Genomic DNA, 25013 nt, shown 5'->3' with positions numbered 1-25013 from the left:
AGTTTATAATTAAACACAATCTGGCGGCAAAGTGACTTCTCTTTTTAATGAGTTGGTCCCTCCTCACAGATCCCAGTCCCTCAACTGAAGATAAAAAAAATTCTGGCTAGCCAGATGGTGTGAGATTTCCAATTTACCAAAGGGGGAATTCTAGCATGGAGACTGGTGTTTTGGGGAAATTTGATTGCCTGCATTCTACCAGGAAAAATGATTAAGACAGTTGCCAACAGATAGGAAAACTGGTCTTAAATACCAAGGTCTATCAACTGGGTTTAAATACTAGAATTTGATCAAATTCAATCTCCTCTCCTTTTTTACTTACAAACCCTCTCTTGGTAGGACAGTACATTATTAATGATTGAGTTATCTTTTAACAAAAGGAAGAACTGATGAAATACACAACCCCCAGGGTTAATTTCAGTTACTCTTCCTGGAGGGGAAACTGGTAGAGGTTCAAATACTGCTCAAAGTTATTTGTGTGAAAGAAAATATTGAAGAAAAATCTGAAAGAAATGGGAAGCTAGATAGCTGCAGCCATTCTCTCTCTAATCTGGGAGGGATTTCATAGACAGCAAGATATAGTACTCGGGAAATGACTTAATACAGGACCAGAAAAGTTTGTCTTGCTAATTAAGTACAGATCCACATTTGTTTTGAAGTAGAGAAGTGGGTCTGAATTCAGAAAAGCCTGGGTAGACCTCTATGAGCTGATGCATAGTGAAGTAAGCAGAATCAGGAAAACAAGAGACACAGTCACTACAGTGTAAAAGGAAAGAACAATGGCGGCAACAGCAGCAAATACAACCACAACCCCCAAGAAACTGAATGCTTCTTCATTGTAAAGGGCAGCTAGGTGGTGCAGTGGATAGAGACTGGAGTCAGGAAGACTCATCTTCCTGAGTTCACATCTTGCCTTAGATACTTATTAGCTGCAAGTCACTTAACCCTGTTTGCCTCAGTTTCCTCATCTGTAAAATTAGCAGCAGGAGGAAATGGCAAATCACTCCAGTATCTTTGCCAAGAAAAACCCAAACGGGGTCATGAAGAGTTCGGACGTGGCAGAAAAATGACTGAACAACAACAAATGTCATTATGCCAGTCTTGGTCCTGGAAAAGAGTGATCAAGTGCACCTTGATTCCATCTTTGAAGAGTTAGAAGACTATGGGTGGGTACTGCATACATATACTGTCAGACATGAGTGATGTGTTGTTTGGTTTCTCTGAATTCCTATTTTCTCTTATACAGTGGAGGAGCCCCTGGGTAGGGGATGGTGAGGGGGGGAGAGTGAGAAAAGATATATTAATCAGTCAACAAGCATTTATTAAGCATTTACTAGGTGCCAGTGTCTGTGCTAAGTGTTAGGGGCACAAAGAGAAAGCAAAAATCAATACGGATTTCATGGACTATATATAAATCAGAGCATACAAAATGAATCCAGAATAGATAAAAGGGGAAGCTGATATAAAGCAAAAACAATCAAAAATAAGATTTTTTAAAATTGAGGATTGAAAAAATAAAAATACTAAAAATAAAACAATTAGGAACTGGAAAAAAAATGGAACTAGGTCTATTTCAGAAAGATGAATTTAAAAAACCCCACAGTTGTTTTCGTTGAGTCACTGAAAGAGTTAAAGTTTCTAATGCTGAATGTGAGGAAAATGATGGTTTGATGAGAATTCAGTGAAAAAACTATTGTGGTTTTAGTGGATTGCAGACTCAGTTGTCAGTCAACACTATAGCACAGCAGCCCAGAAAGTGAGTGTGATCTTAGGTTACATTTGTGGGGATATAGTGATGATTATCCTGCTGTATGCAAGCCTGATTGGACCATTTCCCGGAGTCTGGGCCTCTGTGCTACATTTTAGGAAGAATCCTGACAACTGGAAATTGTTCAAAGGAGGGTGAATAGGATGGGGAGAGCACTAGGCTTAGCGAAGTCCTATCATGTCATATGAGGACTGGTTGAAGGAACTGGGAATGAAGGAGGGAAGGTTTAGCGGGAACATGGAATTATCAATTACTGTTCACCTTAAGAATTGTTCTGCTTGGCTTCAGAGGGCAGAACTAGGAACAGTGGTGGGAAGATGCAGAGAGGAAGATTTGGGCTCACGTAGGAAAACTGGATCTCCCTGTCTCACCCAACCTGGAAGTAGAATGGCCGTTCATGGGCCTGATCCCATTACTGATCAGCATGAAAGCTCTGACCTGTTCCATTTCCAGACTGGATTGGTTTGCCCCTCCGATGCCTTCTACTCCTCCCCGGGGCTCACCATATTGGTACCAGACTTAGTGAGGACACCAGATTACCTTTAGCTCTAATATGGATCAGAACTATCAAGCTCAAGTGATCCACCAGCCTTAACCTATTCAACAGATGGAGCTGTCTCCTCACCTCCTTTATTTTTATTATTATTATTATTATTATTATTTTGCTTTTTGGTGAAGCATTTGGGGTTAAGCGACTTGCCCAGGGTCACACAGCTAGTAAGTGTCAAGTGTCTCAATCTAGATTTGAACTCAGATCCTCCTGACTCCAAGGCCGGAGCTCTATCCACTGCGCCACCTAGCTGCCCCTCCCCACCTCCTCTCATCTCCTCCTCTCTATCCCTTCCCTCCTTCCACCCCTTCTCCCTTCTCCCTCTCTCTCTCTCCCTCCCTCTAGCTTTCTCTGTCCCTGTCTCTCTCTTATTTTTGTTTCACCTTTTGGTAAGAAACTTAGCAGTTAGAGTTGTCCAAAAGTGAAATGGGCTCAGGAGACAGTATTGGATAAAATGTGAGTGCCTTTTTATCTGAGGCAGCTAGGTGGCTCAGTGTTTGTTAAAGCTCTGGGCCTAGAGTCAGGAAGACCCGAGTTCAAATTTGGCCTCAGACACTTACAAGCTGTATGACTCTGGGCAAGTCACTTAACCTCTGTTTGCCTTAATCCCTTATAAAAGGAAATGGCAAACCACTCCAGTATCTTTGCCAGGAAAAACACCATTGGTCAGCATTGGGTGCTTTGCTTCACAGGGTTACAAAGAGTGGGATGCGACTGAATAAGGACAACCTTTTATCTAATTATCACAGATGTTGTGGATGGGCTTCCTGTTCAAGTTTGGGCTGGGCAAGCTACATTTGAAGGAACATTCCAACTCATAGTGCAATAGAAAGAGTGCTGCATTTAGCATCCGAGGACCTGGGTTCAGATCCTGACTCTACCACTCACTGCCTTTGTGACCTTGGGCAAGTTATTCAGCCTCTCTGTTCATCAGTTTCCTTACCTATAGAGATGACTTAAAATTCTGTCCAGCTTTAAATCTATAAGCCTTTGAGATCCTATGCCAGATATACCATTAAAAACAACATCAACAGTTGTATGGTTAGTGGAATCAGAAAAGTTCATGCTTTTTTTTTTTAATAGTGGAGTGAGGCATGAGTTAAAAAGTTATCTTTCTTCTCAGATATCAGGTGTACTCTTTATCTGGATTAGTGTAACACTAACAGTCATATTTATACCCTAGCCAGCCTGATCCTCTGTTAATAGTGATAGCTGGAGGGATTGAAGTTAGCTATCAGAAGGAATTTATCAACTCCAGTAGTTTTGAGGCATTAGAATGGGTTACAATGTGTCTCTGGAGATTTTTGGAAATATTTAAATCTCTCTTATCTAGAGGTTTAGGCATGAACTAGCTCCATTCCCTCCCCAGTCTGGTATCCAGGACTTTGATTTAAGTTCGTAAATTTATATCCCTTCCAACTTCTAAGTCATCCCTTCTTTTGGAGTGAAAACACCTATAATTGTCATGTTTCACCTGGAGAAGAAAAGAAGTGGGGAGACATGATAGTATGTGAAGGGCTGCCATCTAAGTTGAGGGCAGCTAGGTGGCACAGTGGATGGAATGCTGGGTTGGAAGTCAGGAAGACTCATCTTCCTGAGTTCATATCTGGCCTCAGACCCTGGGCAAGTCACTTAACCCTGTTTGCCTCAGTTTCCTCATCTATAAAATGAGCTGGAGAAGGAAATGGCAAACCACTATAGTATCTTTGATAAGAAAACCCTAAAAGGAGTCACTAAGAGTCAGACTGAAACGACTGAACAACAACAAGCAGAAGGAGTAGACTTATTCTGTGTGGCTCCAGAAGGCAGAAACAAAATCAATGGGTGGAAATTGTAAAGAGGCAAATTTAGGCTTGAGGTCAGGAAAATTTCTCAACAATTAGAACTGTGTGAACATGGAATAGGCCAACTGGAAAGATGCGGAGGTGTTCCCCTCCTATGAGGTGTTCAAGCAGAAGCTTGTTATGTTATGGTTATGTTATAGTGAGGGTTCCTTTTGTATATGGGTTGAACTAAATAAGCAATAAAGTCCCTTCCAACACTCAAGTTCTGGGATTCTATAATGACATTAGAAGGAATGAGTGGGTGAAGTATCCCCTAGAGAACTGGGCTTATGGTAGCCACTATACCACTCAGATCTTTGGTCAGGCTTTGTCTGGAATCCAGGTTGGGTCGGAGTCTTTGGTTACGTACTTGATAGCGTAGGTCATTCTGTCTGGTCTCATACACCTCATCATGCAGAGTTTTTGTAGCGCAGTTTTATTCTTCCATTCCTTAGGAAATATTTCCTTTTCTGGGGCTTCAGATTCAACAAATTTTTTCCACCGCTTAGCAGATCCTTCAATGTCACTATCCAGATTTCTGAATTCATCCATTTCTGAGAGGACCTGGGAATGCATGATAACAACTCATTCCATTTCTTTCTTGGAAAAGGTTATTCAAACATGTCTATTTGTCAGTAATCACTTATTCATGACCTAGTATTTGCAAAGAACTGTGCTGGGAGCTTGGGGGTGATAGATACTTAAAACAAATTCTGATTAAATATCTTCTTCACCTAGAAAAATTCATTTTTTAGTTGGCCACCTAGACCTCAGAGCTATTATTTGGGATGAAAGGACCAATGGTTTCACAATTAAATTAAAACTATTACCTGACTGTATTTTTCACTGAGGACAAATAGTAGGGAAATGGCCCTGAACTATAGGAACCTACATATATTGAACTATCAGACCTTATTGGAAAGGAATGGGGGCGTGGGGAACGGGACAGCTAGGTGGCCAATGGACAGAGCACTGGCCCTGGAGTCCGGACCTAAGTTCAGATCTGGCCTCAGACACTTGACATTTACTACTTGTAAGACCCCAGATAAGTCACTTAACTCTGACGACCTCCAAAAAAAAAAAAAAAAAAGGAAGAAAAAAAGGAATTGGACAGATAAACAAGTGGTATGTGGGGTAGCACTGTATATTAAGATGTACTCATGTCAGGAAATAATAATAGCAGATATTTATATGGCACTTTAATATTTGTGAAGTACTATATACATTATATCATTTGATCCTCATAATAGTCTTGTGAGGTAAAAGCTAGTTGTGTCCTCTGGCTGACTACTAAAAGTTAAGACACCAATTGGGGCTTATGAACTATAACCATAGGAATATGGAACTATTGATGGCCTTGAACCTAGAGAAGTCATTCCTGGAAATTTAACCTGAAAATGAGTTTGGAGAGCCCCAGAAGAACTTTACATGTGTACCCGATATATAGAATGCTAACTCCTCGAGGGGAGAAACTGTTTCCATTTTGCCTTTGTATCTCCTGTTCCTGGCATAGTACCTTGTACTTATTAAAAGTTTGTTGAATTTAATTATACTGGATTGAAGTTCAACAAGGGAAAGTAGCCCAGGAAGAATAAAAATATGAAAACCCAAAGAGAAACTATTTTGGTAAAGTGGAAAAAAAAAGTTATCTAAAGAGACTGCCATGAACTCACAGGCAACTCATCAATCCACTTAAATATTTCATAAGTCCTGTATAAAGGAGATTGAAAAGCAAGGGTAATAGAAGATAAATACAAAACCAAGGCTTTGTCCTATGAAAATAGTATCAGGCACACCAAATTGCCAAAGGAGCCAGAGTGAACTCAGAATGTTAAGGAGAATAAAATGTTGGGTTTAAGCTATCATTGAGGGAAAAGATGGTGAAGACTGCTGCTAGTGGTGGATGGTATAATGATAACAGACAACAAAGAAAAAACACAACTACTTCCTTTGCCTTGTTTCCCTGCCAAGGAGGATAATCATTGGACTGGATAGGAGAGAACAAAAATGGTTAATAAGAAGTTGAAAACCAAGATAAGTAGGGAGAAGTCACTAAGCTCAGACAAGCTACATTACAGAGTATTATAGAGAAGTGAGTGATATGATTGCTAAACCACCATCAGTGAGCTGTGCAAGATTATAGAGAACAGAAAAATTCCACACAGGGGCAAGAAGTACAAAACACTCCCGATTTTCAAGAAGGGGAAGCCAGGTCTAGTGAGTGTGATTGATTCTTGATAAAATTCTATAGCATATTATTAAAGGAATGGGTAGGCAATATTTAGAAAAGAAGTAATGATCTGGTAGAACAGTGGAATGTTGTAGATAGAATTTATTGAGATTTCAGCAAAGCATTTGGGAAAGTCCCTTACGCTCTTCTTTTAGACAAGGTGGGAAAATGTGGATCTGAAACACTGAATAGACTGACCCAAAAAGTAGTTGTTGATGGATCAACCTTGAAAGAGACCTCTAGTGTAAAGGTATTCTAGGGATCTGTGCTTAGTCTTGTGTCATTTCATATTTTTAGCAATGATGTGGATGAAGGCATAGATGGCATACAAGTGACATGAGAGTTGGGGAGACGGTTAAATCCAGTATCCAAAGATATCTTAGTAGCCTATAATATTGGGTCTATTCTAATAAGTTGACATTAAAGTAGGGATAAATGTAGTAATATATTTGAATTCAGGAAATCAGTTTCAAAGCAGAGGAGGCACAGCTAGATGAATATCATGTGTAAAGGATTATATTTGCTCTGTTTGGCCCTAGAAGCCAGAACTAAGAATGATGAGTGCAAGTTAAGACAGGCAAATTTAGGCTCTTCACAGTTGTTGTTGTTCAGTTGCTTCAGTTGTGCCTGACCCTTTGTGACCCTATTTGGGATTTTCTTGGCAAAGATACTGGAATGGTTTGCCATTTCCTTCTCTGGTGGATCCATTTTGTCAGGCAATCGGAGGTTAAGTGACTTGCCCAGGGTCACACAGCTAGGAAATGTCTGAGGCTAGACTTGAAATCAAGTCTTCCTGACTTCAGGCCCAGCATTATATCCACTGAGCTACCCACTGCCTCCTCTTCACAATTAGAGTTAACCAAAAGTAGAAATAACCTCCTCCAGAAGTAGTGGATGTTTCTTCATGGTAAAGCTTTAAACAAAGACAAGATGGCTACCTGAGACAAATGTGGTAAGTAGAGGGGAATTTTGGTCCCCTCTTCATATGGATTAGACAACAGGACTCTTCCAATAGACTGTGATCTCCAACTTGTGAATTCAACAGTTCACTAACTTCTCTTTATCTAGATTTCTTTGACACCACAAGAAATTATCATCTGGATAAATGACCCTCTCTAGTTCAGACATTCTATTCTATAATTTAAAAAACTCTAGAATGTTGAGGTCCAGCATTAGCCCCAAAGACAGTGAGGTCTGGGGATAACCTTTACTCTATGTATTTTACTAGGGCAGTGGTTGGTGGTGGGAGTGTGGGTTGGGAAAGAGCCATGTGGATAATGCCATGTGGTCCAACATCCTGGGGGTGATCTCAGCCTGCCAGGAAGTTATCCCTTTCTCGGCCAGTATAAACATCTGGTACATTATAGGGATTTAATAAATGTTATATTCAAAATAGGAATGAAAAATTTTAATTTTGCCAGCAGTAAATAAAAACTGTAAATACTGTTTTTCATCATCATCTCTGGTTTCCTTGCTATAACTGAATTCCACAGGCCAATAACTTTTGGCAATCTAATCTCATTAACACACTCAGACTCAACGGGAAAAGCTTTTACTAAGTGAAGGATGTATATAGTGTTTCTAAGACTTTAGACAAACCTTAATCCCTCCCCATCCTTGAGATAATAGAAAATGCACAGGTGAAGGGATCCCAGCCTTAAAAGGGAATCGCAAGAGGAAATCCAATTCAACTGGATTCAGTTCTTTCTTCATTGATAAAACCTGAGGAAATATGAGTGAGCATAGGGTTATGTTGTCACAGTAACAGAGGATGTCTGACATTATTTTAAAAAGATAAATCCCTGGCAGAATCACAAGGTCACTGGGTACAGGGCAAGGGTTTTGAGAGACAGACATCTCTTACTAGTTGTAAGAGCATTCCACTTGCCCCTCCCCTTGTGCTTCTGAAAATACCTTCTCTTGTGTATGTCTGGGCCTGCACCATCTATGCCTGTGTTTCTGGAGGACAGGGACCCTGTCACTTCAGATTTACTTTCCTGTATCGCTTAGCACCGCGTCTGTATATTTGGGGCTAACAGTGTTCTCTGATGGACAGTCAGGGTCCCAGGAGTTCACAATCCCTGTCATCTCACTGATGGCAGGCCACAAGGTCCTCATCTCTGATTCAGGAAAAGGCCACTTCCCAGACATACAGTCCGCTTTTAGTCAGACAGGAAACACTATGGGTATGGGAAGGAAGGCATGCTGTTCTGGTAAGTGACAACTAATTAATGAATGTTACATTCAGACAGGAATGCAAAGTTTTAATTTCACCCCCAGCAAACAGAACTTGTTTTTCATTATTGTTTCATTGGGCCTCACTAACATAAAGATGGAGCTGTTTATCTTAGGCTTGGGTTCAAGTCTACATTCACGCTATTTATGAAGTTTAAAGTTTTGTTAAATAAATTTACCATGTAAATAAGATTGCAGGAGAACCATTTAACCTATGTAATGCAACAGACTGTCTTTAGATAATAATAGGGCTATTTGCTTATTTAGTTTAATTTAATAGGGCTATTTGCTTATTTTAAATGAAACCCATTTATTCCCTTAAAGAGGCACTAGACTTGGCAACACTTTGTTAGCAGCTGGTTAGAATTTTGGTTATTTCCTTGCCACCCTCTTCCCTGATCTACCATCTTGAGGTCATCAATTTGAGGCACTCCCAGTAATGGAAACTCTCTGTACTGATAACAGATCACATTCACTTCTTTCTCAAGCACACTGAAAGGTCAAGTGACTTGCCATAGTCAGTTAGATTGTGTCAGGGGTGGGACTTTCAACCTGGGTCTTCTTGACTCTAAGGTTGGCCCTCTATCCACTATGTTAAGCTTTTTCTCTTAGATTTATGGTATGTACTTTAAAAAAAATAGAGTATTTATTTTAAAATTTTCTAGAATTTAAGCTGTTTAGTTTTTAGATTCACCTTCCTGAGTTGATGTTAGTGATGTTTCACTGGGAATAATCCCAAATGAGTCTTAAATTACCTGAAATGCAACCTGTGCCAGAAAAATGAGTTTGTCTCTCTCAAAGAGTCCTCGAGCTGTGTACATGTAGACAGAGTAGGTGATTTCATCTGTCAGGTTAATCACTCTTTGCTTTACCTCATCAGCTGGCAGGGTCCGCTGAATGGCTTTCTCAAAGACCACATTAAACGCCTGACCGGAAATAGTAAAACCAGAGAAGGGAATGAGGTGGTCGAACATCTCACTGTTTACCTATAGAGAAAAGGGGTGCCCTACTCCGCCCATGGTGTTATGTTAAATCAGATTCCAGAAGGAATGACATAATTAGGAGGTTAATTTGGCTTAGAACCATGAGTGCACACATGAGTTGGAACAGTTCTGACAAGACTTGAAATACAATAGTCTTATTTCTACCACTGACCCACAGTGGCTGGGCATGTCATTCACCTCTCCAAACCTCATCTGCAAGATGGGACTATGTAAGCCCCAGCATTGATTACAGATGACTGAATTCTGAGAACTCCCAGGCAGGGCCTCAAAGAAGGATGATTAAGGCCAGTACCTTTAGTGAAAACTGATAGATGGGATTGATTTTATTGAGATCATTCAGAATAAAGTACAGCATGGATGCCCTCTCTGCAGCTGGACGGTAGTTTTCTCTTGCCTCATTGATTTTAATTTCTGTAACTTTTGCTTCTTTCACCTCAAGGCAAGGAGAAAAAAAATCTTTAGTGAAACCAACCTACAGAAGAGGAATCTGAAAAGTCAGATATCCTGTAGAATCCTGGCTACAATTAGGGAATAGGATCCACTAATTGCCTGATTTTATAGGGAAGGAAAGCAAGACTTGCAAAGCGAAGAAACTTGCCTTGGATTTGGACCAAGATTCTCTGGTCACAGACACAGATTTCTTTCTACCATACCAAACTGTCTCTGTCTCTCAAACTCCTAAGGAGGCACAATAAAGGTAAGATGGAATTTGAAGAAGGTAGGTAAGCCACCTGGGTCCCACTTTTACCCTCACACCAGCCCAAGCAACTTGTTTGCTCTTTTCTTTGCAATTTCATCAGGAGATTCTCCTTTGGTAACATACTCTAGGATTTCACAGTTTATTTTAAATAAGTTTTTACCCTAGGTCTCTGTTTGTAAGGAAAAAAGCCATTCCTAGAGAAGGTTTCTTACTTTCTCCTCAATTTCGTTAGCTGTACGCTTGGTTGTCTCCAGATTTTCCACTAAAGCTGTGTCTCCCAAGAAGTTTCCTGATGCAGCAGATAGACGGGCTAGCAAAGAGTCTTCTAGTTCTTTCAGGACAATCTTAAATTCATTCTGAGACTTGGTGAGTTCTGCCTAAAAAATTGCACATACCCAAGAAGCACAATCAATGATTCATATGCTTTTTCTTTTTAAAGTGGACACTTTCTAGGTAAGCAGCTCTAAAAATATAATGAATAAATACAATAAAACATAACAGGTATTAACAGACACATAAAACATTGTTCTAGATTACTGTTAATAAGAGAAATGTAAATTTCATACCTCACACCCAGCAAATTGGCAAAGATGACATAAAATGGAAATAGTTAATGTTGGAGGGGCTACAGAAACACAGGCATACTAAGCTATAGCTAACATTTACATAGCACTTATTATGTGCCAGGCACTGTGCTAAGCACTTTACAAATGTTATCTCATTTGATTTTCACAACTACCCTGGGAAGTAGATGCTATTATTATTTCCATTTTACAAATGAGGAAATTGAGGCAAACAGAGGTTAAGTGACTTGCCCAGGGGTCACACAACTATTAAGTGTTGGAAACCAGATTTGAACTAAGGTCTTCCTGACTCCAGGACTGGTACTCTATCCACTGTGCCATCTAGCTACCCACTAATGCGTTGTTGATGGAGCTGTGAATTGGTTCAACCATTCTGGAAAGCATTTTGGAATTATGCAAAGAAAGTGACTAAAATGCCCATGCCTTTTGATCCAAAGATCTCATTCCTAGGCCTATACCCCAAGGAGACCAAAGATTAAAAAGAAAGGTCCAATATTTACCAAAATATTTATAAAAACATTTTTTTGTAGGAGGAAAGAACTGGAAACAAAATGGATGCCCATTGATTAAGGAATGTCTGAACAAACAAATTGGGGTACATGAGAATGTGCCAGTCAATGTGAAAATTACAGGGAGGTTTGTGAAAACAACTGACAGTATAACAGGAGAAGAGAAGGGATAGAGGATAGGGGAGAACTAGAAAGAGGACACCCAAGATGACAAGTCTAAAGACATAGGTTAGATAGAGATAGAGATATTAATTAATATTGATTATGAATTAATATTACTAGGTTAGATAGAGAGGAGCAGGACTGAAAGAAGACCATCAATTATGCTTTAATCTGAAGGGAAAAAAAGTAACAACCCTGAGAAGGGGTTGTGTAATGCATCCACTCAGAGTTATAACTGGGGTGGGATAACTGAAGCTTTGCTACAGGGTAATAAATTTGTCAGGGGAGCTGACAACCCCTTCGGGTCTTCCGCAGCATAGCAATAACTGAGTTTAGTACTTAGTCAGCAAGAATAATTAGGTAAATTAGGAAACTGCCAAATAGAAGCTTCCTCTTCCCCCACTTTCCCCACCTCAGAGGTGACTCCATGCAAACTGATACAATCTGAAGTAAGCAGAAAAACCCAATTATGACGTTCTACAGAATAGCAACAACAAAAAATCAAAACTGAATGCTGTGTACTTATAATGCCCAATATTGAACCCTGAAGAAGAGATATATGAATGTACCTCCCTCCCTTCTTTGATGGAGACTGGAGGGGCCTGTGGATTTAGAATTCTATTTATACTAACAGATTTGATGGAAGCATTAATTAGTTTTTCTGAACTATTTAATTATTTCTTTCTTTTTTATTCTTCACTGGAAGGGATAGAATTCTAGGAAGGGGAGAGAAGGGATATATTAGAAAATTATGGTGATATAAAATGTAATTCTCCATCCAAATTTGGCCTTGCATCAGATTAACCACAGAGAGAAAGGCACTTTCCCAGAAAAGTGGCTACTTTCTACCAGGGAGGGAGAGGAGGAAGGTAGGAAAGGAGAAAGGGTGGGAGGAAAGGAGAAAGGGAGGGAGAGAAAGAGGGACTGAAGGGAGTATGGAAAGAAGGAAGGAAGGAAGAAGGGAGGGGAAGAAGGGAAAAAGGAGGGAGGAAGGGAAGGAAAGATTTATTAAGTCTTTACTATATGCTCGGCACTGTGCTAAGTGCTGGAGATAGAAATACAAGCAAAAAAAAAAAAACCAAACCAAAAACAAAAACCCAATCCCTGTCCTCAAAAAGCTTACATTCTAATGGGGAAGACAACATACACAAAAGGGAGCCAAAAAGCAGGGGAGTGGGGTTATGAGGGTTGAGGACATGATTTTAAAGACCAGCAGTTAGGAACAAGGCCTGGGGGATTTAGGCAAGCTGGCCTGGGCCCTTCCATAAAACTGAGTCTCAAGGAGGAGCTCACCATTGGGGGGAGGGGGTCAGGCCTTCTGGAGAGATATTTCAAGGTGAGCTGGCTACAGAGATGGCAGCTGTTCCAGGGCAAGAAGGCTCCAGGATGTAGAGGAGGTATGGTTTTGAAGTTCAGCAGGTGAGGAAGAAGGCCAGGAGAAGGAATTGAACATGTATTAAGTACTTATGTACAAGGCATTATGTGAGGTGTTGGTAGCACAAAGATGTCACCTGCTCTCAAGGAGTTTATATTCTACTGGAGAGCATGTAAACAAATAAGTAAATACATAATAATTTTGAGGGGGCAGCTAGGTGATACAGTGGATAGAGCAATTAGCTTGGAATCAGGAAGACTAATCTTCATGAGTTCAAATCTGGCCTTAGACACTTACTAGCTGTGTGACCCTGGGCAAGTCACTTAACCTGTTTGCCTCAGTTATGGAGAAGGAAATGGCAAACTACTCCAGTATCTTGGCCAGGAAACCCCAAATGGGGTCATGGAAGGAGACAGCACTAAGGAAGTATAAGGAGGGCTTAGCATGGGAGGTGGCATTTGGGCTGAGCCTGGATGGAAACTTAGGGTTTTAATAGGCCAAGATGCAGAGGAAATGCTTTCTGGATAGAGGACAGCCTATGCAAAGGCAAAGAGATAAAAGATGTAATGCTAAGTTCTTAGAATAGCAAGTAGTCCAATGTGGCTGGAAAGATTATTGAGGAGGAGGGAAAGGGAAAGGAATAAGTATTTAAGTGCCTAATATGTGTTGCTTTACAAATATTGTCTCATTTCCCCCTCACAACAACCCTGTGAGATAGGTGCTGTTATGATTCCCATTTTATAGTTGAGGAAACTGGGGTGAAGAGGTAAAGTGATTTGCCCAGGATCACACAGCTATTGAGTGTGTGAGGCTGGATTTGAACTCAGGTCTTCCTGATTCCAGGCTCCAAGCTGTTTCTGAAGTAGTATAGAATAAGTCTAGAAAGGAAGGCTAGAGCCAGGTTCTAGAGGGTTTTAAATGTTGAACTGAGGAGTTTGTTTTTATCTTAGTGGCAACAGTCACTGAAGATTTTTGATCCCTGGGAGTTGATATGGTTAGACCAATGCTTCAGGAAGATAATTTTGGCTGTGATGTAGAGGATAAGTTAGAGGAAGGAGAGACAGAGCTATAGATTAGGAGCTGATTCAGAGATACTGATTAGGAACCAAGTGCAATCATCCAGCTTAGAGCACTAGAGCACTGCTAAAGTGAATAGTCTGATATGAGGAATATGGAGACAAATTGTCATTACTGTGATCTTGTCCTTTCAAATGAAGTAGCCATTTAATTTAGAATTACATTTGTGAGGCAGATGACAAGATAAATGGGAAAGAAGTGACTCACTCTGTTATAAGTGAAAATATGATTAAGTTTGATGAGATGACCACATTCAACAGAAAGGTAAGAAGGCAGGCTGGGTGTGTAACCACCATGGTTAACTATAATTCACAATGCTTCTTCCCTCAGTTTTGCTGCTCCTTTCTGCCTTCCTTTGTGAGCATCTAGCTCCCTTTCCCACACTTCTTTTACTATCCCAATCAATGTTACCTTCAGTTCCTCAAGATCTGGTCGCTCTTTGGCCACGACAGCAGCCAAAAGTTGATCTTCCAACCCATCCCGAGTTACTAGAAAATTGATGAGGGTGCACTGAGCCTGCATCTCAGGCTTATAATGTGGATTAAAATACTTGGTGTGAAGGATTAGGCGGAAATTGGGATGGTATTCCACTTCTTTATCACCTATTTTAATGTATCTGTGGAGTGAATAAAACAGATATTCAGTCATATTGCCAGATGTTGGCATGGATAAAAATTATCTTTTACTTTTACCATGTCTGCTAGCCCTTTCCTTCTATGAATAGGGCACAGCACCCCAAAAGAATCTACCAAGTAATTTTAGGTTCTCTTTTGGCTGCTACAACGTACAAATAAAATGGGAGGAGATTTTCTCAAAGTTCTTTTCCTTTCCTCCATTCTTTCTAGTTTATTTGGTGATATTTCCTTCAAATAGGGATATCGATTATATATGCAATGCAAAACAGTAGACACAGTTAGACACAATATAACTTCCCTACAGGGATACACGTTATATACAGCTGAGCTGTATTATCATTAAATACAGTTTCACACTGGGTCAGCCTAACTGAATTTTAAAACACTTAGTCCCACTGTGAATGTGTCACAGTTTATGGTTTAGCTTTAAAATAGCAATTGATCCTTTCCAGGTGCAGATTTTTGTCCTTTCCTTTTAATCAGCAGACTTCTAGGCCTTGACTCTCCCATGATTGTTCTTCTGGCTAGCTCACCATACTTCCTCTAGTCCCTGGGGTCCAGCTACTATCTTTAGACCTTCTCTTGGTCACTAGAAGAAGGTCATTTCCTGTTTTCTTTCTATGTCCTCTATCTCAGAGCTGTTACTATCAAATTTTGTGCCTAGGACATGGTGCACAAAATGAGCCCTTAATCAATTTGGGGGCACAGCAGAAAAATGGGTACCTCAAGGTCATTGCTGGGACAGTGGAGGGGGGGGGAGAAAGCTTCTTATTTTAATTAATTATTATTGCTAATTAGGTAGTAAGTTCAGTGCTTCTGAAGGACCAAAAGTACCATTAATCATCTCTACAAATTTTGTCGCTCCTGTAAAACCCCTGCATTACCAAACCCCAACCTAGTTACAGCTCTTGAATGGATGCATTCCTCAGGGATGCTACTTTTCCTTTCTCCAAATTAAAGTATAAAGGACTCTCTTCTTTCTTCCATCCTGACCCTCTCTGTCAGTGAGATTTCTCTCTAATCTATGCCTTTAGGCTTATCATATTAAGAATCTTTTTTTTCCAACTCTCCCCTATACTCTCTCCCTTTTCTTTTTCTGTACAAGCTTCTTGGGTGGGGGAGGGTAGAATCAGCTCACTGCTCATAACTGGTCCAATGGAAAGTCCTTTCCTTCTTCCAGACTTAGACATCAACACAGTGTTTCACTGCTCCTCCTTGGGGTTGTATGTTATACCTCCATTTTTAAAAACAATTGCTTGATATAGATTCATAAGCTCTCAGAGTTGGAAAAATCCTCAGAGGTCTCCTATCAGTCTACAGCCCTCTACAACGCCCCTACCTTGACACATACTCAATAGTCAAAGACCTCCAGAGTTTTTAGGAACTCATTGCCTCCCAAGGCAGCCCATTCCATTTTTGGACAACTTTCCTTGTTAGGAAATGTTTTTCTTATGTTTCATCTGAAATGGCTTTACTGCAACCTCTAATCAATGCCTTCTGGGTCAAACAAAACAAATCTGGTTTCTCTTTCCCATGATTGCCCTTCAGATACTCCTAGATACTTCTCGTATATGACATCCCTGATAAGTCTTCTATGGGCTAATAAACGATTCTCGTCCCTTCACCCAATCCTGGCATGGTTTCCAGTTCTCTCACCATCCTGGTCACTTTCTTCTGGACCTGCTCTACCACCTAAAATGTGGAAACTAGAACTGGAAACAATCCTGCAAAGGGCAGGATTTCCACCAAGGGTAGAGTGCAGGGAGACTCCTGTGCCTTGGTGTCCTCATCTGAGTAGTTGGACTAGATGGTTCCTAATAGCTTTTCTAGCTTAAACCTTAAGATCCTCTGATCTGACTCATTCAGTACAAGATGCTTTTATTAGTGCTAAGAATGAGCTTTTTTGGGCTGTTGTATTGACTCATTTTGAAGAGGGGGAAAGGTAAGGGAAAGAACTAAGCATTTATATGGTCCCTACTATGTGCCAGGCACTATGCCATGTGTTTTTGACAAATATCTTATTTCTATTTTTACAAATATTTACGAGGATTATCTCATATCTCCATAAAAACCCCGAAAGGTAGGTGCTATTATTATCCCCATTTTACAGTTGAGGAAACTGAGGCAAATAAAAGTTAAATTATTTGCCCACAGGGTTAAACAGCTAGTAAAAGTCTGAATGAGGCTGAATGAGAACTCAGGTCATCCTGACTCCAGGCCTGGTATTTTATTCATTGTGCCACCAAGCTGCCTCTATATTGAGCTTGCTGCATTAAGACCCCCATGTCTTTTTTTTTCCCATATAAACTATTGTCTATTTACAAATTTCTCCATATGGCACTTCTGAAGTTGACTTTTAAAACTATATGTATCAAAACAATTAAAAGTGAAGATTATAGAATAATAAAGAACAAGCACAGCCCCAAAGAAGAGTTCTGAGAAGACACCTCTCCTCTGTTCCTTTACAGAGATGCAAAGTCCCCAATTGTGGAATACTGCATATATTTTCAGATTTTCTTTCTGATGTGTTGATTTATTTTACCGATTTAAAAAAATATTCTTTGTCATGTAAGATGGCTCTCTGGATAGGGGGAAGAGAGGGATATAGGGGAAAATTTAGGCAATGTAAAAACAAAAAAAATTGCTACAATTTCATTTAAAAAAAAAAAACTAAGTATAGGACTTTACATACATCCCTATTACATTTCCATGCTGTTATAATTCAGATCAACATTCTATTATCTCTCTCTTTTTTTTTTTTTTGAGGCAATTGGGGTTAAGTGACTTGCCTGGGGTCACACAGCTAGTAAGTATCTGATGCTGGATCTGATTCCAGGATCAGTGCTCTGTCCACTGGGACAACTAGCTACCCCAACATTCTATCGTTTCAAGATCTATTTGGATGCTGATTCTGCCATTGAATTTGTTAGCTGATCCTTCCACCTTTAGGTCATCTACAGACTTGATAAACATGTCATCCAGTTGTGTTGTGTGCAGCTTTCCTCATCTATAAAAATGAAGCTACTAGATTAGATAACTGTAATGTCTTTTCTAGTTCTAAATCTATCATCCTACAATCTTCATCTATTGATACAAATGCCAAAACAGAACAAGATCAAAGCCAGATCTCTAGAACACCTCCACAGAGTTTTTCCTCTGGGTTGACACTGATCTGTCAGCTACTCTTTTTTGAGTTGTCATTCAGCTGGTTCCAAACCTATCTAACTCTACTGTACTCCAGTCTGCTTCTCTCCATAGTATGCACAAAATTATGACTTTGCCAAATGGCTTGCCAAAATCTAAGTAGTCCATGGTAGAAAAACTACTCATCCAGGAAATCTGTGCCCTTTCTGGCCCTGTGGTCTGTGGTAGAACTTTACCACAGTATAGATTCTGGTTTTCCTTCCATCAATCACCCAAATGCTTTAGATTATGATTCTCCCCTCTTGTTTAGGGATTTCCTTACAAGGGTACACCTTCTTGATATAAAATGCTATTCTACTTTATTTAATCTTTATTGGATCTATTCCTTTTGAAGTCATGAGCTTTACATCCTGCCAAATCTCAATGATTCCTGCTGTGTCTATTGTACTCACTTGTGCTAACATCTCTGGTCAATTTTATTATCCATATTTTGTGCATTTGTGTATAGAAACTTGAAGTTCTGCTATTATATTGTTGCCTCCCTGTGAATTAATGGGCTTCTCCACTGATATTCTATGTTATACCTGATGCTCGTTCGTATCCAGCTTAGTGTCAATTTTCTTCCTCTCTATTTTTTTTTTTTTTTTTTTGGTGAGGCAGTTGGGGTTAAGTGATTTGCCCAGAGTCACATAGTTAGTGAGTGTTATGTATCTGAGACTGGATTTGAACTCAGGTCCTTCTGACTCCAGGGCCGGTGCTCTATCCACTGTACCCTAAGACTTCTCTATTTTCCACTACAACTTTCAGAATATTTAAGACCCCAGATTTACCCAGATAACTTCCTTACCTCAGGTATGGCATGAGCCCCCACAATCCCCTATCCCTCTTTCAGGAAGGGATTGTTCTTTCACATTGTAGTGATTTTTAGTATCTAATTTTCTAGCAGGAAAGTCAAAGAAATTCAGTATATTATCTCTTTATGCCATTTTCCCCACACAAAAGAAGATGAAATCACAGAAAACTCACTGCTCTGTTAAAGGAAAAGCCATTTACCTTCCTTTTTTAATCGTGTTTCTGCCCAGTAGAGGATCTAACACAGGCTCTATAGTTTCTGCAATATTCTCAATGAGTAAAGTATCTCCTTCTGAGATGGCTTTCTCAATTTTGTCTAGATAGCTGCAGACACAATACAACAGTGATCTCATGAATAAAACAGAGGCAACTTACAATACTGCATTTTAAGAAACAAGTTTCTAGAATGAGCAGCCAACTAAATCAATAAAGATGAGAAATTATTTTATTGCTCATGGCACTTGATACCTTCAGAAAAGAAGATTCATGGTCCCTTATGCTTATCACTAATTTAGCTCTAAACATAGCCATTCACCTGGGCAAGTGACAGAATACGAGGTGTGTAGGAAAGATAGCTAATGCTATATTTTTTTCTGCCAGTAGAGCTAGGTCCTTATTAGAGTGAAAAATGGCTCCTGTGAAGTACACAGGAATTATAATTTGAGCTATTTAAAATAATAATTATGTAAAATTTGGTAACTGATTCCAGCCCAATAGAAATATGCAGTGTGAATTATAATACCTGTGGCCACTTCACAGGATCAGAACCTAGCTATGTTTTTGTTGCTTGTTGTTTAATTGTTTCAGTTGCGTCCAAATCTTTGTGACTCCACTTCAGTTTTTTTGTTTTTGTTTTTGTTTTTATTTGTTTTCGGCAAAGATACTGGAGTGGTTTGCCATTTCCTTCTCTAGTTCATTTTACAGATGAGGAAATTGAGACAAACAAGGTTAAGTGACTTGCCCAGGGTCACACAGCAAAGAAGTGTTTGAGGCTAGATTTGAACTCCAGGCCTAGCACTCTATCCATTGCACCACCTAGCTGCCCTCTAGCTGTATTAGCAGAAAAAAAACACACAGCATTAGCCATCTTTCCTATTTACCTAGCTGTATCACCTCCATCAGGGAGTATAGGCCTGTTTAAAAACAGTATCAGCAATAAAATATAAAGCAAATTGTAGTTTAGTCAATATTGGAATTTATTTTCAAGGCTAGATTAATGCATCTAAAAACTCATTCAGCCATTAATTCATTTTGTGCAAGCTATTGAGCTTGTGGCAGCCTTCTCGTGGCCCTAATGCTTGAGGACTGTTGTATTCGGTGACAATAACAATTCTGTCTTATAAAAAACAATTATATATTCTTGTAATAAAGAGCACGTACCCCCTCTGTCCCAGTTGAATGGCTTTCAATTCTTCCCCATATTTGTTTTTAATCCACTTGATTCCTTGTAGCTGAGCATCAACAATGAGAGGCCACCTCTCTGTGTTGCATAGAATGGTGGCATTCTCTGTGGACATACGGTCACTGGGAAGGCCCTGGTTATTCCATGTGGCAATGTCCGCATCATCTGTCAGCAGAGTCAGTGGATCCAGACCTTCAGTGATAGGAATGGGGACCTGCAGAGAGAATGGGCCCTTCCTCAGAAGTGGTGATGGCTGAAGGCTACAACTGCCAGCTGCCCTAAGTGGGGTCCCCTTGCTGAATGTAAAATAACTCTAAACAAATAATGTTGTGGTGAAAACAGCGGTCATATGAGGTGATTTTGGAATGAGGGGGGCCACAGACTACTCCAGACTTAGAAGTTTTGCAGCACTGCCAGGGTGATGTTAGCATTAGCAATATTGGACTACAATATGAACTCCAAATGGACTGATGGCAAGAGAACAGAAATGACAATGAACCTTGGCAGTGTCCACTTAGAAATCCTGAGAACCCAGTGTGCCTGTGGATGTTACCTTTAGTTGATTTAGGTATGGGATCCAAAATTTATCTATCAGTTCATTCCTGTATTTTTTGGTGAAATAACCCACATAGGAAACAAAGGCTGATATCAGTAAGACATCTCCACACAAAGTTATTCCCTGTCCTTTGAAGTCTTCCACAGATTCAGCCCAGCGGACATTTTCAGATGCTAATCCTCCTACGAGTCTAAAAAAAAGAAATATCCATTGGTAAATGGGAATAGGAAAGAGAAGAAAAAAAAAATCTGGTTAGCATTTAGTCTTATTCCAGACAATTTAAGTCACTTTGTCTCCAATCACTTGCTGATGGCTTCTGGCTGAGGAATTTTTGACATTTGTGACAAGATAGAGAAATATCTGAGAGCTTAACTCAATCACTCAGTGGTGAGAAGGGAGCAGAGAATGGTTGAGTCAAAGACCTTTGCCAAGATTTGTTCTCCGCACTTCAATTAAACTTAATCCAACTCAGTAAATATTTATTCAGGAAAAAAAAAAGAAACAAGTATTTATTAAGCACCTACTATGTGCCAGATACTGTGTTAAGCACTTTACAAATATTATCCAGTGTGATCCCTCTAACAACCTGCTATCATTATCTCCATTTTACAGTTGAGGAAACTGAAGTAAACATAAGGGTCTATTTATCTTATTAAATATTATTTATTAAATATTTCTATTAAATTCTATTTTAAAATAGAAATTTTATTAAATTTCTGAGGCTGGATTTGAACTCAGGTCTTTCTGACTCTAGGCTTAGCATTCTATTTATTGTACTAACCTAGCTATGTGCGAGGTGTACTAGGCACTAGGAATACAGAGATGAAAAATGTTTACATAGCACCTGCCCTCAAGGAGCTTGCAATCTAAGACAGCTGAACCCTATACATGCACAAATAAGTATGATCTACTAGAACAAGTAGAATGTGAGAGAGGCAAAAGAAATATTCTCGACTACGTGAAAAGTTGCAGGGAGGAATTATCATTTCCATAAGGAAGACTGGATGAACTGGTGGATCTTGAAGGAACGGAGGTGTTTCAACAAGTAAATTTCAAGCACACATTGGCCCGTGTCAGTGGAGGCAAGAGACTATACTAGGAGATTAGTAGTGATACAATTTGACTAAATATGTGGGAAATAAAGCCGTGTAAAATAAGGCTAGCAGGGAAGGTTATGGAAGACTTTAAACATCATACTAGTGTGCTGGACCTGGAGTAAGGAACACTCATCTTGCTGAGTTCAAATCTGGCCTCAGACACTTACTAGATGTGTGACCCTGGGCAACTCACTTAATCTTGTTTGCCTCAGTTTCCTCATCTGTAAAATGAGCTGGAAAAGGAAATGGCAAACCACTCCTGTATCTTTGCCAAGAAAACCTCAGATGTATTCAGACACAATTGAACGACAAAAGTTTTTATCTTATCCAAAAATTAGAACATAGGCTTATTGAGGGCAAGGATTAATTTTTATTTCTTTCTTTGTATCTTTTGTGCATAGTGGGCACCTAATAAATGTTTGTTGAATTGAACTGAATTGAATTAGGGAGCCATTGAAGGTTTTTGAATAGGACATGGCTAGGTGTGCGTTTGGAAAGTTTTAGTAAACATTCATTTGTACCACTTATTAGTGAATCATATTTCTTCCTCTCCTTCCTCTAAGCCCCACCCACCCCCAAATTTGTGCTAAGTGTGCTTTAGTGATATTATTCAGGTATATCTCAAAAAAGCTAATTAATAACCTACTTTGGCCCTACAGAGAAAAGCTTGACCCAATGGCCATACATGGGCAGTATTCACACTTCAAATGAATACTTTAGTCAATCATTACCTATTGGCTAATTCTAGGAGAGGAGGATAATAAGAGCCTATATAAGAGTGGCTGGAAGTATTTTGACCTTCCCTGTCAGGCCACTGACTTTATAAAATTCAGTAAATTATTTTTCCCATGATATGCTAGTGTCTGAAAGGGTGGCATGGATACATTAAGATCAATTATCTCATTTGAGCCTTGTAACAACCCTATAGGATCTGAGCTTTAGTTTTCTCATCTTGTAATCATAGCTGTAATATCTACCTCACCAGGTTGTTATGAGGCTTGAATGAGATAATTTTTGTATAGTGCTTTGTTAAGGATAAAGCATTACATAAATGTCAGTCGAAAAAATTGCTCTTAATGTATATGCTGAAAAAATAACTGGGCCATCAATGACAGGAGTCAGACCATTGTCTGAAATAAAACAAGTAAGTCCCCTAGATACTAGGGTATTTTGATCTGGCTTCCAGTGGTTTAAGATCCCAATGCACTTTCCAAAGCTGTTACTTGAAGCATGTGATTGTGTAAATGAACAGTACACATTGAGCCTCTCTAAAATCCATCTATCTATACATATATATAGATAGATGTTATATAGGTATCTATATTATATATTGCTATAATATAGATAACATATCTATATATGATATAGACAGATGATATATCTACCTAAAATGGATGTCATATGTCACATAAATATGTCATGCATGTCATAGACATGTCATGCCATATCATAAATATATAGAGCTATATCTATATATAATATGGATGTTAGATCTATATACATATATAGGTAAATGGATAAACATATGTATGTATATGTATATAGATATATGAATAGTACAGATACTCTAAAGCTATCACTGGCACATATGCTCCGGGACAATGTCACATGTGAGAATAGGGTATGATAGGGAGGCAACACAGGGCAATGCAAAGAATGCTAGATTTGGAGGGTAGGTGAAAATCCCAGTTCTGTTGCTTACCACCTGTGTGACCTGAGGTAAATTACCCAACTTTTCTGGGCTGCATCATCTGTAGAAAGAAGGAATAGGACCAGACAATACCCAAGGCATCTCTAAATCTTCTAGCATCTCTAAATCCATGATCCTGCTTCCAGTAAGTGAGCCCCCTTGGACAGAGTTATGCTGAATTCTTCACTGACGGTTTGCATTATAGGAAGAATCTATGTGCTAAATTGAAAAACTTCAACAAAAAGGCTACCAAATACATTGGGCAGTTCATTTAAATTCGTATTGCATAAGGTGAGGTTACCTGCCAAGGCCCACCCTATCTCCCTAACCCCATGTGTATTCAAAAAGTGACAGCTGCTTTTAAAAAAAAGGTTTCATTTAGGTGAGTGCTACTTCTTCTTTTTAAAAAATAAATAGCATTTTATTTCTTCCAATTACATATAAAGACAATTTGTAATATTCATTTAAAAAAATTTTTGAGATCCAAATTTTTCTCCCTTTTCTCCCCCCTCCCTAAAATGGTAAGCAATATGGTATAGGTTATATATATGCAATCATGACAACATTTCCATGTTAGTCATGTTATAAAAGAAGAAATAAGTGCTATGCCTAAAAGGGGTCTTTGCCCAGGCTTCCCCTGCGTCAGGTGGTCTCAGAACCTGAGAACTCCTAGGATGGTTCCTTTTGCTCTAGTTAGGCCCAACATACCTGTTAGCAAGGGAAATGACTCTGTTTGTGGCATCTGCCTCCTGCTGACATTTTATTTTCTCAGCTGTAGCCTTTTCAAAGGCAGCTGTTAGGTTGGCCAGATTGGCATTGAGTTCCTGGGGTGGGGGGAAAACAAGTTGAAAAGGCCCTTCAAGAGAGAAACACTGAGAATTATCAGCTCTCCTCATTCCACCCCACCCCCAGCCTCGCCCCAACTAAGAGAAAAACTGCCCACGTGAGGAGGAAGAATGTTACAGAACTTCCCATAAAGGCAGAGCATCCCTCAGAGGTGCATGCAGCTTACATTGAGAAGCCTCCTGGAATGAGCTGGTCCCCATAGTTGATTTCACTCTCTTCCCCCATTTAATAATTCATGAGTAGAGCCCATGCCAACCCTTTTTAAACAGAGATATTGACAGGGATCATAAGCAAGTTGCACTGGTATTTTACTAGGGATATGAGCAAGCACTTACAGCAATTTTATTTTTGATTCGAGTGAGCTTATCTTGTGCCTCTGCCAGTTCTGCATTAGCCTCTTCCAGGGCCTGTCTCTTGGGTGCTACATCGCAGTAGACTTCATAGAAACGGACAATGTTGATACACCAGGAACACAGGCCAGCAGCGGCAGCTGACTTGGAGCGAATGAATTCAGGATCAAAGGTGGGATTGCCTTGATAGGGCCTGGAGAGAAAGACAAGACAGAGACAGAGAAGGAAAGAAAGGAAGAAAAGAAGAAAGAAAGAAATTAGGGAGACAAGGATGTACAGAGGTTTGTCAGGATCAGATGCTCTTCAAATGACTTCAAAACTTTATTCTTGGGTTTGGAGATTAAACTAATTACAAACAGTGAGGGGAAGAATGAACTAATGACCTCATTTATAGCTTGGCCACCAAGGATAGAAAAAGATATAG

General features: G+C 39.6%; 2 protein-coding genes across 6 annotated transcripts in view; one reads left to right on the top strand and one right to left on the bottom strand.

Moving 5' to 3' along the window:
* The window catches only part of DNAH17 (dynein axonemal heavy chain 17), a 220544-nt gene that overhangs the window by 20866 nt on the left and 174665 nt on the right, over positions 1-25013 (bottom strand). Inside the window, exons 60-70 of the mRNA XM_027850181.1 lie at positions 24575-24782; positions 24102-24217; positions 20604-20796; positions 20029-20264; positions 18850-18972; positions 14429-14633; positions 10523-10687; positions 9903-10043; positions 9362-9532; positions 7971-8093; positions 4512-4705 (exon numbers count right to left, since the gene is read on the bottom strand). Coding sequence (XP_027705982.1) covers positions 4512-4705; positions 7971-8093; positions 9362-9532; positions 9903-10043; positions 10523-10687; positions 14429-14633; positions 18850-18972; positions 20029-20264; positions 20604-20796; positions 24102-24217; positions 24575-24782 — 1875 coding nt within the window. The remainder of the gene's footprint in view (positions 1-4511; positions 4706-7970; positions 8094-9361; positions 9533-9902; positions 10044-10522; positions 10688-14428; positions 14634-18849; positions 18973-20028; positions 20265-20603; positions 20797-24101; positions 24218-24574; positions 24783-25013) is intronic.
* PGS1 (phosphatidylglycerophosphate synthase 1) overlaps positions 1-25013 on the top strand; it is a 135982-nt gene that overhangs the window by 66198 nt on the left and 44771 nt on the right. For 3 of the 5 annotated variants that reach the window (XR_003568107.1, XR_003568108.1, XR_003568109.1), the window contains exon 10: positions 10172-10307. The exons of the other annotated variants lie outside the window; for them this stretch is intronic. The gene's annotated coding sequence lies outside the window, so the exon portion shown is untranslated. The remainder of the gene's footprint in view (positions 1-10171; positions 10308-25013) is intronic. 5 annotated transcript variants of the gene reach the window in all.

The sequence above is a fragment of the Vombatus ursinus genome, unplaced genomic scaffold (genome assembly GCF_900497805.2).
Source record: "Vombatus ursinus unplaced genomic scaffold, bare-nosed wombat genome assembly UNPS02008996.1, whole genome shotgun sequence".
NCBI classification, from domain to species: domain Eukaryota; kingdom Metazoa; phylum Chordata; class Mammalia; order Diprotodontia; family Vombatidae; genus Vombatus; species Vombatus ursinus.
The sequence above is the reverse complement of the archived record's forward strand: the minus strand, read 5'-3'. Positions and strand labels throughout refer to the sequence as shown.